The sequence below is a fragment of the Natator depressus genome, chromosome 8, assembly GCF_965152275.1.
Source record: "Natator depressus isolate rNatDep1 chromosome 8, rNatDep2.hap1, whole genome shotgun sequence".
NCBI lineage: Eukaryota > Metazoa > Chordata > Testudines > Cheloniidae > Natator > Natator depressus.
In genome coordinates, this window is record NC_134241.1 from 9,378,575 (window position 1) to 9,394,641 (window position 16,067).

The 16,067-nt window shown below is 44.1% G+C and overlaps 1 protein-coding gene and 1 long non-coding RNA gene across 2 annotated transcripts in view; one reads left to right on the top strand and one right to left on the bottom strand.

Annotated features, from left to right (window-relative positions):
* LOC141991930 (uncharacterized) overlaps window positions 1-15,748 on the top strand; it is a 28,640-nt gene extending 12,892 nt beyond the window's left edge. The window contains exons 3-5 of the long non-coding RNA XR_012640496.1: window positions 8,156-8,238; window positions 15,219-15,299; window positions 15,460-15,748. This is a non-coding gene — a long non-coding RNA (uncharacterized LOC141991930). The remainder of the gene's footprint in view (window positions 1-8,155; window positions 8,239-15,218; window positions 15,300-15,459) is intronic.
* WNT8A (Wnt family member 8A) lies at window positions 1,811-5,620 on the bottom strand. The gene is made up of 6 exons (XM_074960381.1): window positions 5,550-5,620; window positions 5,424-5,457; window positions 5,069-5,207; window positions 3,930-4,055; window positions 3,425-3,567; window positions 1,811-2,371 (listed from the first exon to the last, which is right to left on the bottom strand). The coding sequence occupies exons 1-6, from the start codon at window positions 5,618-5,620 to the stop codon at window positions 1,811-1,813; spliced, it is 1,074 nt and encodes a 357-aa protein (XP_074816482.1).
* Window positions 15,749-16,067: the final 319 nt, after the last annotated feature.

The window sequence follows — 16,067 nt, forward strand, 5'->3', positions numbered from 1 at the left end:
TGGTTGATCACTTGATTAATGTATTTATTAACTTAGCTATTTTAATTTTATATCAAGGGAATCAGCCAATTTGAAAACAGGTAAATAAATACTTATAAAATATTTTGTTTCCTGATTAAACCTCATATGTCAACCTCAGACTTGGGCAAAACTAGTAGCAAATTAAACCCTAGAAAACGTGGCTCAGGCTTCTCTAGCATAAGCCTGTTGACTCAGTGGAAGGATGAATCAGTCCATTAAGTTGAGCAATGGCGAAATTATGACGGCTGTGTCACAAATGAGGAGGGCAGAATCCACACTTAAGAAATAAGCGGCAGTAGCAAGTGTCTCCTCCTGTTCTCCCAGGCATGCATGGCATCAGGTTGTTTATAAGCAGCATCAGCAGGGAACCTTAGCAGACACATTCACAACTGTCCCCAAGTTTTCTCTCATGCCTGCTAGTTCAAAGGGCTCATCTTGTTCCTTAGAATAAAGAATTTTGCAACAAGTGCTGATACTTACCACATCAAAGTACAATGGAGTTTGCATTGTTTGTAGAACATTAGGCCATAGACAAATTAAAGAGACATGTGGAGTTTCAAAATTTACTTTAGCAAGCCAGTGCTTGCATGCTTAGTACTCAGGGAGGGTTAGATACTACAGTGATAGGTACTACAAAATCCTCTGTAGAGATTTAGAGCCTAAGCTAAAGCAAAGTGAAGTAAGTGTAAAAGCCTCCCATTGACTTCACTAGGCTTTGGATTAGCAATTAAAACTTGTTGGCTCTTTTATAAATATATTCATACTGTACTTTTATGAGTCCAGGAGGAAAAAGTCATTGATTTAATTCAAATGTTTATTGCAAAATATAGTCCAACATCATAACCTTTTGGATACCATCAGAATATATACAGCAAACAAATTGAGTCGAAGCAATAATACAACTTGCTTAATAATCAATATGCAGAGAAGATGCCAAATTCTTCTTTACTGATTATTTTTTCAATTGGTGCACTATAAATTGTGTTATTTCATCCGATACAGATATGTAAAACTGTCTGGGTTTTTTTATATATATATAGATAGCATGAAATCTGTACATATTGTCTGTAAAGCTAGGAAAGCACTTGAGGTGAAAAACGTTGCAGTTGTCCCAATATAAACCATGATGTTGTGAAGACCCTTTTTACATCAGAAAGTGCATAAGTATTACGTTAAAAATATTTACAAGCAACACGTGCATCAACCACCACTGGTTCATATTCTGCTCTTAGGCTTGTGCAGCATCACTGAAATCAACAGGGAAGCACCTAGGTACCTGAGACCAGATTTCAGCCTGGAACAGCAGATTCTGATCTCTGTTACACTGATGCCTGGAGTTAGTCCTTCAGTGGATTTACTCCAGATTGACAGTGGTGTAAATGACATCTGAATCAGGCCCACAGACTATCATCTGACATCACCAAAAAATGAAACTACTTCTTCACCCAGATACACAGACACAGTGACTATGAGGAAGAAGCGAGTTAAAAGGAAATATAAACACCAGGAAAGTAGGCAGGAAGGCCCTAGGTCCACCAGGGCCCACGGCCTGCTCTATGTAATCACACAACATGGGTTGTGGGGAGTACACCCACCTGACCCTGCCTGGACAATCACCACTTAATGCTTCAAGAAGAAGATTAGCCCCCCCCCCCCCCGCACCATGTCCCTTAGGATCCAAGGGAAATTTCTTCCCAATCTCAAATTTGGTGATAGGATGGCAACCGCGGGTAATTGGAAAGGCAACTCTTTGTCATGAGTCCACTTCTTAACAGCAGCGAGTTGCCGATTATCTCTTGTGCCCCCGGTTCCGGCGCCTGGGGGTGCTGGGGGAAGAGCCGTCTCTTCTGGAGCAGTAATGCTTGGTAACCACCTGCTTGCACTGCTGGCATTTCACCACGCAGCACCAGTGGAACTTACAATTGCAGCTGGTGACAACTTCAGTCCTCTTCTCTTCCACTTTCAGGCCGCACTCCGTGCAGAGCCTCCTGCAGCTCCTCCTCTCCCACTGAGACAAGTTCTTGCCACTCTGCAGGCATTCCCGCCCCTCGGTGCCATGGAGGCCCAGGCTGGCATTCCTGACACAGTAATCGGGAGAGTCTTCCAGGAAGACAAGTTCTGTGGCTAGCACCGTGCTGAAGGTCTCTGCGGTGGCCCCACGGCTGTCGGCACTATTCCCAGCTCTCATCCTCCTCTTGTCCATCTCCAGCTTCTGGGCCTGGTCATATTTGATCTTCAGATAATTCCCAATTTCTCGAAACTCAGCAAGCTGGAGCCAGCAGGTCTGGATGCTGCAGCTGCCCGATACCCCGTGACACTTACACGTCCTCTTCATTGTTGCTTTCACAGACTGGGATGAAAAGGCACAGCAGTTAGGAGCAGCAGAAAACCACAGCACAAACAGGGTCTGTTGCAATAAAACTTCAGATAGTGGCATAAGGGTTCGCTCATCTCTCAGTCATCAGTTCTAATCCAGCTCACCCTGTTTGGGGCTGAAAGTCATTACTGTGTAGTGGCCCGTGTGAAATGAACTGGTGCTCTCAGTTCAGTTCCTGATGGACATATGTTCCATCGCTAACTGGGAGCTGGCAGAGATGGGCATGAGCTACTTTACCCCCACAGGTGGAGTCTCTCCAGGCTGCTTGTGAAGCACATTGGCAAGGTAATGCTATTGCCTGGGCTGTCCCAGGACTGTGGATAACTTCCATGTGCGGAGCTGTTAAACCAGCACCGTTCACGCAGACGATATGCAATAATCTTAGATACAGAATGACAATACTAAGTATTTATGCAGCACCTTTAATCCAAGCACGTCACCAATATCATCTACCAATCCCTCTCTATGATAATTATAGGGGGCCAACACTGTAGTATCTACGTCAGATTGTTAGGCTTTGATATATCCTGTGAAATAGGTATGCTAAATGTTGCCATCCTCAACTTTAGAATCTAAATCGCCTGGCTCCTGCTACCCTGCTCTAACCAACAGACATTTCCTCCCCTAAAGAAGGCCCTGAGCTGCATATTACAGGAGATGAAAATAAGGTTTGCTCTATTTTACTGTCTGATCAAGTGGTTACTAGCTACAGGACTGCAAAGGCTAGGTTTTGCAATTCTTGAGAAATGGTGCATGTTACTATACTGGCTGTTTGCTTTGCTTTGAACCAAAGTGCAAGTGAAGCCTATTGCAATCATTTTTTGATGTCCAGGTTTTGGGGCCTGATTCCAAAAGCCTTACTCCGTATGCACGTGCACTATTACTTATTCATGCAAGCAGTCTTACTGAAGTCAATGGGACAACTCAGGGTTGGAGAATGGGACCTTAAAGCTTTGTAGATGTGCTGATTATGAAGATATTTTGGATACAGACAACCCCTTTTTTTTTTTCTTTTTTTTTACTTACAAGTCTCCCTGCTTCATTGTTATGCAGATTCATTAAAGCTCTGGCATCTTGTCCTGTCTCCAAAGCATCCACAAATAGTTTGGAAATTCTCTCGCCAAATTCCACATTATCACTGCAGCCTCCCCAGACCCATCCTCGGCCACCTAGGAAAGGACGCATCGTTCACAAATAATAACTATGTGCAGAAGCTCAGGGCGTAGGTCGATTTCAGTACAATGTGTAAACCCAGAGCTCTAGGAAACATGTTGGAGGAGCCAATCCTGCATTGGCAGGGAGTTAGCTGGATGAGAAGAACCACAGAATCATTTCAATGTGTAATTCTTATGAATGTTAAATGCAGGAACAGCCCTTTGAGCCAATTTCTCACTCTGTTACAAGGAAGTCAATGGGGCTGCACAGTTGGAACAGAGTTGAATGTAGCCCTACATGTTTTCAAGTCTGAAAATTGTGATGCCATCGACCCAAAAGCAGACCAGTGTACTAGACCAGTAAAATCACAGCTCACCTACACGGCCATTCCTGGAATCGTCACAGCCACAGTTGTCGAAGTCCCCCATGCTGCAGTTTCTGGTGAGCGTGTACATTACTCCAGCCGAGCTGATGGCATGAACAAAAGAGGTTTCTCTGGTAGCTGGAAAGAGACAAAAAAAGACACTGTCACCCTCAAGAACAGAAACCCTCAGTCCCATTTTACTGGTAAGAAGGCCCCCTCGTGGAGCTTCCAACAGAGCAATCGCTGAGTGTGTGTGTATGGGCTAGTGGGGGGGGTCCCATTTTACTGGTAAGAAGGCCCCCTCGTGGAGCTTCCAACAGAGCAATGGCTCAGTGTGTGTGTATGGGCTGGGGTGGGGGGAGGAAGTCTTTGCATAAGGCAATTAGGACAAAAGATAGAGGAATTAAACCCTCCATAGAACATGGCAAAGTGCTTGTGAATTCTGTCTTCTGCCAGCTTTGTTTCAGTTTCAACAACAGTTACTGGCATGACAAGGTGTCACCTTGTGTGTATCTACGTACGGAAAAGAGTTTCATGGGGACAATGAGATTTAATATAACAGGCCTGATCCTAACCCCACCAAGATCAATTATCACTGACTTCTCTTGATACCCAATCAGGGTTACTCTCTAGCAGCTTTCTGTCCCTGTCATTTTCTGATTTGGTGGCAGGCTCCAGCCTGGTCTTCTCTACACAGTAAAGTTGCATCAGTTTAACTTAAATCAGTTTTTAAACTCATGCAAACTCCTCTCTGGACACACTTTTTAATTTCACTTTAAGAGGTTTTATTTCAGCTTAAACCTGCTCCCACCATATAAGCTAAACTGCAAGAAGCCACTCTTAAGCCGAAGTAAGAGTGAGTGTGTGTGTTCATTGGTTGAACTCATTTGGGTTTAAAGTCGCTCCTGAGGTTAAACTGGTGCAATTTTCTCATGTAGACAAGCAAGCCCTTAGTGTGAGGCTGTGTCTGCAGTCTACCTGTCTGTCTCCCTCCTGCCCCGCTCCAAAATTTGCCGTCATTCTAATATATGTATCTATATAGTCTAGACCCTACCTAAATATAAACTGGCTGTATCCCGTACACAGAGATGGCAGGAGGGAAAGAAGGCGTTCTAGGTAAATCCACGCTCTGCCTCTAAATGCACACTTACCACTCCGCAGTCTGTTATGAGTCGAGAGCTGCAGGGCACTTTCTGGGCAGTTCCAGCGCTCCCAGGTGAACTGATGTTTACATTCTTCAATCCCACTGTGGGCCCCCACAGCCACGCTGGTGGAGTAGGTCAGATACGCCTTGCATAGAAAAAGAATGGGTCTTAAACTCCCAAACCTTTGAAAAGGCCACTTGAAAGCAAATTCAAATGAGTTTCAACTGTTTCCCCTCATTACACAGAGGGAGCTGGTGCCCATATGCAGATCAGTAAATGTGGTTCCTTAGAAAGGCAACATTTGGTTTGCTAACAGGAAAAAATCTATAATTAAATTCATAATAATCCATGTATAAATTACCTTTGGTCCCGTCATCAGAAAGTTGTTCACAGACCTGTAACAAATAAAACAGGATAAGTGAGGTAATTTAATACAGACTCAGAAGCATCACCAAAAAGTCCTCGTTCAGCTGGGCTGAGACCCTACCATGCTGACGTGTGGAAAGTGGCACAATAGATCCCAATGCTGGTGAAGATGATAAAGGTGTGGCTCTTCATGGCTGTCAGATAGGGTGAAGTTTTATTCCACTAGCTGATCTAAAGCTCTCCACACCAGAGATGGTTGAATGAGCAGGGCAGCTCTGCTTCTCTCCACATCCAAAGGGGGGATACTCAGGACAAGGAAAGTTACAAGAATCCAAATCTCAGATATATATAAGGTGAAGTTCTGAATGGCCAATACCCCCTATTCATTTGCTACCCAATGACCCTATGTGGTAAGGAAGCCTCTGATCCAATGGGTGACAAGATAGCAAAGGAAACGCCTAAAGCTGCACTTCAAAAGACAAGGAGCAGTTGTCACCCAGAGCCTGTGATGATTCTCAAGGAGAGTAAACTTCCCTAACAATGGGCAACCTTTAATTCTATTAAGCACACCAGCATTCATTTCTCGCTGTCTCTCTCTAGCTAAGGTCCACTTGCCTTCTTCATGATACTTTGCCTCTGCACAGAGGCTCACTTCCCTGTCTCCTCTCAAATAACAAACTGCCACATTTCTACAGTTCCCCCACTATCTTAGTGCTCCTTGTTATGAGAATTTCCTGAAGTATTCAGTGACAGTTTTATAAAGATCTGTTGGGGCTGGATCTCCCGGATTTGAAGGGATTTATTTAAAGGCAGACTCCCCCTACCCTCCACACACTTTCATCAATTAAAGAGTTTGTGTTCCAAAGGGCAACCAGATGCTGCAAAAATGGGATTTCATCCCTCCAGGATGTTTGGAAATCTTACTAATTTACATTGCTGTAGCCTGAGAGCCCTGTGCAAAAAGTCTGCAAGAGGTTTGCTCCTTGCCTATATCCCCATATGCGAGACACTTTTCTTTTTAATAGTGAGGACAGTTTTCAGGGGGAAGCAAGTTCTGCACAGTAAGGTTCACCACAGCAAAAGCATGATCACGTACTGGCTTCAGATGTGTGAGCCTCACAGGTATCCATCAGCACATGTGAGTTTCTTCTCACATACATGGGTGTAAGTGGGGAGTAATTCACTGACGTTAAAGGAGTTACACCAGTATACAACCAATATTTGGGAGAGGAGAATCACTCCCAAGGATCCGGTCCTGGATATAGGTATGGGCAATATTATTAATAATAATGTTAATAGGTACTCTGGGGTTCTATTCCTGGGTCTGTCACTGAATTACTGTGTATCTATGGGCAAGTGATTTAGCCTCTCACTCTTCCTGTATAAAATGGAGATTATGATGATTAGCTACCTCTCAGACATTTGTTGGGTTAATAACTAAATATGTGCCAAGTGCTTGGTGGTCTTCAAAAGAAAGGTACCATAGAATTGCAATGGATTAGTTAGGCTGACTTATATCTATGAAACGCTTAGCAAAAATATACCCAATTCCATCTCACTGTGTCTGTAAGTGTCACGCACCCACAAATACACATATGGGTCAGCTCTCTGCTCCTTTGGAAAGCAGAAGGAAAAGCTCATTTCTACCGCTTGGTGCCAGGTTTATTAGCAAGCAACAGAAGAAACTTATCACCCTAGATTATGTGTAAGGGAGACCTGGAGCCAGTGTAGCAAAGCTGCAAACAACAATTTTGCAATTTGAGGATTAAAACTGTAGGTTGGTCAGAACGTAATGAATGCAAAATAAAAATACCTCTTCATGAGCACAGAGCGTTCACAGCCCTAGTGTACGTGTGTGGGGATGACAAAACTGGGCCTGAGTCAGCATCTTAACTATTAACATTCTGAAATGACATCTTCCTTGTACAGAGCTACAAAAGGACAATGTATTAAGACTAAAGTGTTGCCAGTGTATTTAGAGAAGCTCAGTCATTTAAACCCAGGTATAATAGCTTGGATTATATGATGCATTTTTATATACAGCTGCCTTTTCTTGGTTTTAGTGCAGCTATCTATGCAGGCATGTTAGTGTTCATTATCTGAGAGATTGTGCAACTCAAAGATTTTGGAGCATCAGTTAACTCAGTTCATACTTGATCCTCCTAACCATGTGATAGAAAAATAGCTTTTAGGGGTGTGGCACTCTTCTGGGGGAGATTGTGTTGTTTGCAGGGTCTTTGTCAGGTTAAAAATCCTGCATTCAAACCACACATTTCCTTGCCTGCCTGGGATATTAATAATACTATCTACTCTTAAAAACACATGGATCTTAATTCCCTGTAACTTTTTATCAGCTGTGCTGGTTGTTGACAAACAAGAGAACATGTTCTTACAAGCCTGCCAGCGCCAATTAATTATTCTCCATTTACAGCAGCATAGCTGAAAGCAGAACCTGCCCCAGTGTGTGATCACAAGCCGTTCAGGGCAAGAATAAGACTATGAAGCCATAAATGGGTAGAACTGAAATATTCACATTTTTGTAGAACTCTCCCCCCACCCTACCTCCATTGTAAAAGTGAACAGAGCTCGATTCACATGCCAGGCATGTTAAGTAAAGCGAGATTTCCCCAGATATTTATAGTAACAATAATACTTTGCACTTTTCAAGCTTTTCATCTATGGATCTTAAAGCAAAGGAGGGTAACTAGAATTATTTCCATTTTACAGGTGGGGAAACCAAGGCAGGGAGCAGTGGAATGACTTGCAGAAGGTCACACAATGAATCAGTGGCATAGCTCCACTGGACAGAGGTATTTTGAAACTAAGCTTAGTGCTCTAATCACTAAATCCCAAGGTCTCATGCATGGGTGAAGTTCACTAACACCTGTGTGAACACTGACCATTTTGCTTTGCAGGGACTGTTTCGTGGATTTTGATCTGCCTGGTTTTAGCATCACCCAGAAATCTGCTTTGAGTTTTCGCTTCAGATAAACCTAAAATCTCAAAGCAAAAGTCGAATGAAGTATTGTTGTAGCTGTCTTGGTACCAGGATATTAGAGAGACAAGGTGGTCCAATAAAAGGTACTACCTCACCCACTTTGTCTCTCAAAGCAAAACTCGGTTACTTTCCCCTTGTTATACATCAAAACCCATTTTCACTTGAAGAGGTTGGCTGAACCTTTTGACATGCCCAGTCTGAGCAGCGCATACAGCAACAAGCAACCGATTGGGTGCAGCCAAATGTTCAGTGTCTAATGTTGTTTGGGTGATTGTGGGTTGATAAACTGGCAAACGTCCGTCCATTATGTTGGGCAGCAGGACTCCGAGAACCAGTCTTGAGTCTCAGTTTCAAGTTTGCAATGAAACCAAGTAAGTTTCATGTTGGTTTCAGGTATCACTGGAAACAATTGATCCAGAGAACACTGGTTTGGTAGATATTGTCGAGTTTCAGCTGAATTCTGTTGACGTTACTGATAAAATGTTAAGATGGTGTTTCTGGTTTTTTTTTACTGTTTTGGTTTGTTAATCCACTCATGGTCTGGGCTTTTCACAGCCCTTGGCACAGGAGGTAATCAATGTAATGAAGTATATGGACACGTTCCCTCCAGCTGTGACATTCATTAAACATGCAGCCTGTACTTACTCCTGTGTGCCCTATCGACTTTAGTGTGTGCTTTGTCACCCAGATCTGCCTTCCTTCATGGGTGCATTTTGTAAACTTTCATTTCATTGCAATTTTTTGTCTTTCACCAGGAAACTAAAGGCCACATTTCAGAAATCTGATAGGCAGAATCCTGTGCAAACATGAAAGGGTTGTTTGTATGAGGTCCCCACGTTGAGATAGACACACTTCTGTTGAGGACGCACTGGTGTTTGGGTTGGGATCTGGGTTCAGAGCTGCTGAGTCACAGCTGGCAAGTAAACTCTGCATCTTGTACTGGATCAGCATCTTGAGCATTTGGGCTTTCACATGTGTGAGAGCAGAATTTGGAGCCCTATGGTTAAGTCAAGAAAAAGGAGAATTGGAGCCATTATCTGGCATGGTGTAACTGTCAGATTAACCCAATTTTGTTTCCTCTTTGAGCAATAATTTTACAAACTCTATATTAAGTGTGGAAAAATGCATGGAGGGAGTGGAAGGGGAGTGCAGCGGGATGGGGGAGAGGAGGAGAAGGTGGCGGAGGTCTTTGAAGAGATGGGCCTGAACCAAAATCAAGACCCAAACACGCCTGCAATCAGAGGTATTCAAAATCTGAATCCCAATGACGTTTGCAGATAGCTCCTCTCTTTACAATGGGCTGTAGAAAACAGCCTTGTTCTGGATTCTAGTGTGTAGGAAATCTGGATCCATCTACATATGCTGTGACTTGAACCTATCTCTAAGTGAGGATAATTCTTAGCAGGGAGATAACCGTAACTTCAGGCTCAGCTGAAAGGGCTGTATGGACTGGAACAATAGTGTTTTTCTCTGAAATAAGAAAAGGAGTACTTGTGGCACCTTAGATACTAACCAATTTATTTGAGCATAAGCTTTCGTGAGCTACATTGGATGCATCCGATGAAGTGAGCTGTAGCTCACGAAAGCTTATGCTCAAATAAATTGGTTAGTCTCTAAGGTGCCACAAGTACTCCTTTTCTTTTTGCAAATACAGACTAACACGGCTGTTTCTCTGAAATATTAATGAAGATGTTTCTGTTCATATTAGGATTTTTAACTCATGTTTCCAAAAGCCTACTTGTTGGTCCTGAATTATGCTGACCATGTATTTTAACTGGAGGCTGATGGCACAGTAATTTCTGGGGTGGGGTGAACTGGACGTGTTTTAGTCAGATAGTGGACAGTGTGGAGAATTCACCCAGCACTAGAGACTGGGAGAAGGCTAATGCTCTGTTAATATTTATATTGCAGTAGCACGTGGAGGTCCCAGCCAAGACAAGAGTCCCTTTGTGATAATTGCTTAACGACGCACAGTCCCTGCCCTGAAGAGTTTACAAACTGAATAGACAAGACAAACTATAGGCTGGGAGAAAGTCACACAGCTGGGGGTAGAATCCAGGTCTCTAGACCCAGATCACTGGAGCCATTAGCCCCTGAGGAACTCCCATGAAACATGTGGCAGAAGCAATGCCAGCCCTGGAACCACCACCATGGCTTCAGAGCAATCTGGCTGGCTGTGTCTCCAGGCCGACTAGAAAATCCAATATCTTTGTTTCAGCACGGGTGCAGCCTACAAGCACTAGTGTGGTCAGGTCTCTAGCATTTCCAGCGATGTATCCAAAAAACCAACCCAGCCCATGCACCTGGGTGGTAGGAAAGCTCGATAAGAACAGCATTGGCTGTGTTGTTCTTAGTAAGTGACACATTCAGACCCCCAGCGTCAAATCCTGCCTTGCTGGCTCCGTTACAATAAAAATCCACCTGGGTGATTAGAAAGATTCCCTCCCTTCCTGGAAGGCTTCATTTTATTGTGTTCACCTGCTTTGTTCTCCACGGGAAGCCAGCATGAGTCCCTACGTGCAATGCCATATACTTGTTTGTATACAGAAACTCTCCCAAGCAGGGTGCATGGATGGCTCTTTCCCTGCCACATTTTGTGTTGTTTTAAAACAGTCCCTTGCTGAGAGCCCTGGCCCGGATGAAATCCTCCCGCACATGCAGTTTCACACAGGAGCATTTTTCTACTCTTCCCAACTAAAGGTCCCAAATCTCCCATTGCCTTGGCTTCCCATAAATTGCCTCGTTCCCCAGGCAGGTGAGCAGGCTACGGGGCTTGAAGTCAGTGGGAGTTTTGCCTGGATAAGGAATACGGGTGAATTAACTAAAGGTGAACTGGGACATTCACATCAGAACTGAAATGTGCACTTTTAGGCTGCAGTGTTGAAATCTACCTGGACCGAGGCTCCTAACTCCATATTTAGGCACCTACCTGGAAATGGCCTGAAGTTCTGAGGTTCTGAGGTCAGTGGGAGCTACAGGTGCTCAGCACCTCTGAAAATCAGGCCACAATAGGCAGCTGGGTTTCACTGTTTGGCATGAATTCTTTTGGTTCCAATTAGTGAGCCAGATCATTCCCTTCCAGAGCCACAAACCCGTTGGAGGCATGAGGGATCCTTCCAGACGTCCACGCAGCTCACCATGCTGACAGCCTGAGGCACTGTCTCCTGAGTGGGAAGAGAGTGCACTTTCCTAACTGTGAGCCTGAGGAATCCCAGCCCCAACACCATGGCCCCCTGCAGGACATATGCTTAGAGCGTTAGCCCCTTCTCATGAGGCCCTAAGACTCCTTCTACCCCAGGCAGCATAGCTGGGAGAGCAGAAGCTGTGGCTGGAAGTTAATGCTGCAGAGAACAGTGTTAATGTCCAAGGAAAAATCCAAGTGAATATCCATGATTTCCCTAGGGAGCATGCTGCTCTCTGGCTCCACCCCTTCTGCAGCTGGCCCCGCCTCACTGACATTGTGATTAGAATACATTTGAGTCCCTTGGTACCACGCAGTGGAAACCAGCCTTTGGCCCAATGGCCCAGCTCCTCAGGTATTTAGGCAGGGAGCTAGGCACCCAGATACCTTTGAGGATCTGTTCTTATGATGCTTCTTATGTAGGGCTGCCAACTCTTACTGAAGCTATTCCAGGAGATTATTTTCCCCAACATGATGTAATGTCATTTTCTTAAAATAGCCTATTAAAATCTCCTGGATTGCTTTCAGTGGTCACCGGGAGAGCAATGCCAATTCGGGGAGATTCCAAGCCAATCCTCGAGGATTGGCAACCCTATTCTTATGTGTTAATCAGGAGTGATTCTTCATTGCTTTTGCAGGCCATCTGCAGGTCCCCAGAAGGCACAGAGGTTCCCAGCCCCCCATGACAGCCCCTCCATAATTGCTACTCCTTGTCTTACATCCAAGTGCTGCAATCAGGATCAAGTCCCATTGCGCTGAGCCTTGTACAAATACACATCTCTGCCCTGTGGCAGGTAGTGCTTTTAATCCAGAGGTCGCCAAGCACTTTGCTGAGCTTTAGTGACTGGCCCAAGGTCACACAGCCTAGATGCTGAGGTGATGGTCTCTCTACAACTACCCAAGACTGATGGCAACTCATTGGTGGAGCCAGAAGTAAAGCCCAGTTTCCCAGCCTTCCAGCCCCAGTCTCAGGTTGCTGGACCTCTGGGAACTGGTTTCCAGTCAGAGTCAAAGGCAGGGGGAAACAATTCACAATGAACTGTACGTTTTCTCCCAAAGATTTTTTTTTTTAAGTGCCACCTCTTTAGCCCTCCAGTACAGTGAAATGCTGAGATTAGCCGGGCCATGATATGGGCCAGGCCCTGTTTGTTCTGGCTATCTCTCAGGCTGGTACATGTTTCTAAAACTCATTCTATGGAAATGCTAGCTGGAGGAATTTGCAGCCTGTGATAAGATATAGCTAGTGTGAGAATTCAGTTACGTTAAACATTGATCATACCAGACCCTCTAATGGGCATTATCGACAGGCCCTAGACAGAGAGGCAGCCGCACAGGAGCCTAGCCAGCACCTTGTTAATGGCAGGACCAAGGCTATGTGAACACGGGACCAGACAAAGGACGCCCCCCAACCCCATACATGACACTTCTTAAAACTGAAGTTCTCCTCTGGTGATGTTCCTGCCCCACCCCCTCTTCCAAGCTTCTGCTTCCCTCCCTCCTTGTTCCCTGCCCCTTCCCCAGAGGAACAGACCAGGGAGCAATAAGCAGATTAGCTTGCAGCCTCAAATGCCTTGATAAAGTTCTAGTGTGTTGTTCTGCAGCACGGAGGCACCAGCATCCTGTCTGAGGTGGGAGGGAGTAATTACACTCTCCCTCCCAAAATTCCCCTGGTAGTGTCAATGGAATGAGCAATTCCTCACTCCCTGACTAGAATGCTTGTGAAGTTGTAGCTGTTGGCTGTTTAAAGGCGTCTTGCTCCCCACCCCAGAGGTGGTTGGGTTTTAGTGACAGTAACTGTATTGCACAGTTCATGGTAGCGTAGAGGCAAACTGGCCAGTGGAGAGAGAAGCAGAGATGGGTCAGGAGACATAGGAGGAGGTTTTCAAAGGCACAAAGGACAGTTAGGGACTCAACTCCCGGTGAAAGAATGTGCATCATAAAACTAACCACAATACCACAATTCTCCAAGGACTGGGCATTGCACACACACTAAGAAAAAGAACTTGTGTAACAATGGCACTTGGTGACACCTGCCCTAACAATAATCACAAAGCTTCCTCCTCCTTACCTCCCTATGCCCTTTGTTCAGTTGCAGATGTTTGATGCTGTTTCCATTCCTAACCGGAACAATGAAGTGTGATCGCTTTAATATATATTTAAGCAGTTTGTGGATCAACCTGGTGCAGTATCTCTTTAATACTCTGAGGACTGTGATATCTGTGAGATCTGAGAACATAAGAACGGCCATACTGAGTCAGACCAAAAGTCCATCTAGCCCAGTATCCTGTCTTCCGACAGTAGCCAATGCCAGGTGCCCCAGAGGGAATGAACAGAATAGTGATCCATCCCCTCTTGCCCATTCCCAGCTTCTGGCAAACAGAGGCTAGGGAAACCATCCCTGGCTAATAGCCATTGATGGACCTATCCTCCATTAATTTAATTAAGTCTTTTTTGAACCCCGTGATAGTCCTGGCCTTCACAACATCCTCTGGCTACGAGTTCCACAGGTTGACTGTGTGTTGTGTGAAGAAATACTGCCTTTTGTTTGTTTTAAACCTGCTGCCTATTAATTTCATTTGGTGACCCCTGGTTCTTGTGTTATGAGAAGGAGTAAATAACACTTCCTTATTTACTTTCTCCACCCCAGTCATGATTTTATAGACCTCAATCGGATTTATATAGAGGCATTATGATATTTTGTGTCTTATTATCCATCCCTTTCTTAATGATTCCCAACATTTTGTTCGCTTTTTTGACTGCCGCTGCACATTGAGTGGATGTTTTCAGAGAACTATCCACAATGACACCAAGATCTCTTTCTTCAGTGGTAACAGCTAGTTTAGACCCCATGATTTTATATGTATAGTTGGGATTATGTTTTCCAGTGTATGTTATTTTGCATTTATCAACATTGAATTTCATCTGCCATTTTGTTGCCCAGTCACTAGTTTTGTGAGATCCTTTTGTAAGCTCTTCGAAGTCAGGTGATATGGCCACTGGTGACCAATTCTCTGTATCTGGTGTTTTAGCTTTAAAAATGGTAAGAAAACTGTGGTTAGATGATGCATGTCAGCTCACCTCTTGTCAGCACCCTCTTTGAACGGGAAATTCCTGGGACTTCCTGCATGCTGGATTTCTTCCAAGGGGGGACTTCTAAAGTAAATTTCCTGTGTTAACAACTCCCGACCCTGAGGTCACAAGTGTTAACCTTAACTTCTAGAGACCAAAATGCAACAGTTTTGGAGGGGACACTTCTGCGTGAAGCTGCAAGAGCTACTTGTTCCCCTTGATAGTTCTGTGAAATCACAACTTTTTATATGGTGGGTGAGTCTCTCTAATATCTCTAGATGTCTGTATTTAATATGTCTCTCTAATATCCTGGTGCCAACACGACTACACCAACACGGCATGCAACTTTTTATAAGAGCGTTAATTTTCAGAAAGGATAGAAATGTTGTGAACCCCCCAGAGATTTTATGAAAAGAGATGCTTTCCAGTTAGATTGTTTTGTTTTTTAATTATAAGGCTGGCTGTTGATCAGAGCGAATGGCAATGTTCTGCTCCCAAAGATGAACTGTATTGACTTCATATATTTGCCTACTCTGTTCCAGGAAAGAACTTGAGAATGTGGTTCCTTGGTAATATTTTTTTGGTAGCAAAGCACCATCTAGAGGAAGAATACAATATTCCAGGTACAGAGTTACTTTGCAGGAGTTGAAAATAGAGGGAGAAATAAAACAAGCTGTTTTATGGTCTAACCTGCCAAAATATCCTTCTGCTCTGATTGCATAGTCTTTTCTGAAGTGTGCTATCTTGTTGGTTTCTCTGACTTTCCTCTCTCTATATTTTCAGGCTACCTAAACAGTGAAGCACATGCAGTTGCTGTATGGTTGACGTGGCTGCATTCTTCGAAGGGAGAAGCACCTGCATTTTAGGATTTCTTTTAAAGATAAACTATGCTTGTCTGTATATAAACTCTGTGAGGCCAGCAGATGACAGATTCATGTGCTTGTTTAATATGAATTGTGATCAGTAAGGACCAGAGCTTGTTCACCCTGGAGTTAACAAGAGTTTGGATATTAACTTCTTTGAGAGCAGGGTTCAGTGATGATAATATCTAGCTCTTATGTAGCACTCTCCATCAGGAGATCTCAAAGCCCTTTACAAAGGAAGTATCATTATGCTAATTTTATATATGGGAAAACTGACGTGCTTAAGGTCACCCAACAGGCTAAGTTGGGGACAGAAGCCAGGACTCCTAGGGCAGTATGCTAGCTAGTAGGCCACACTGCCCCTCACAGATAAGTGAATACAAACTACTTAGAAGTTGCTTACATTTCTGCCTTTTGTTTTTAAAGTGCCTTAACAAAAGCTAATAATGGCCAAGGTATATCTGCCATGAGAATGCATGGCTGTTCTGTAGCATAAAACCTTTCGAGGGTCCTACAGTGCTTTTTCCA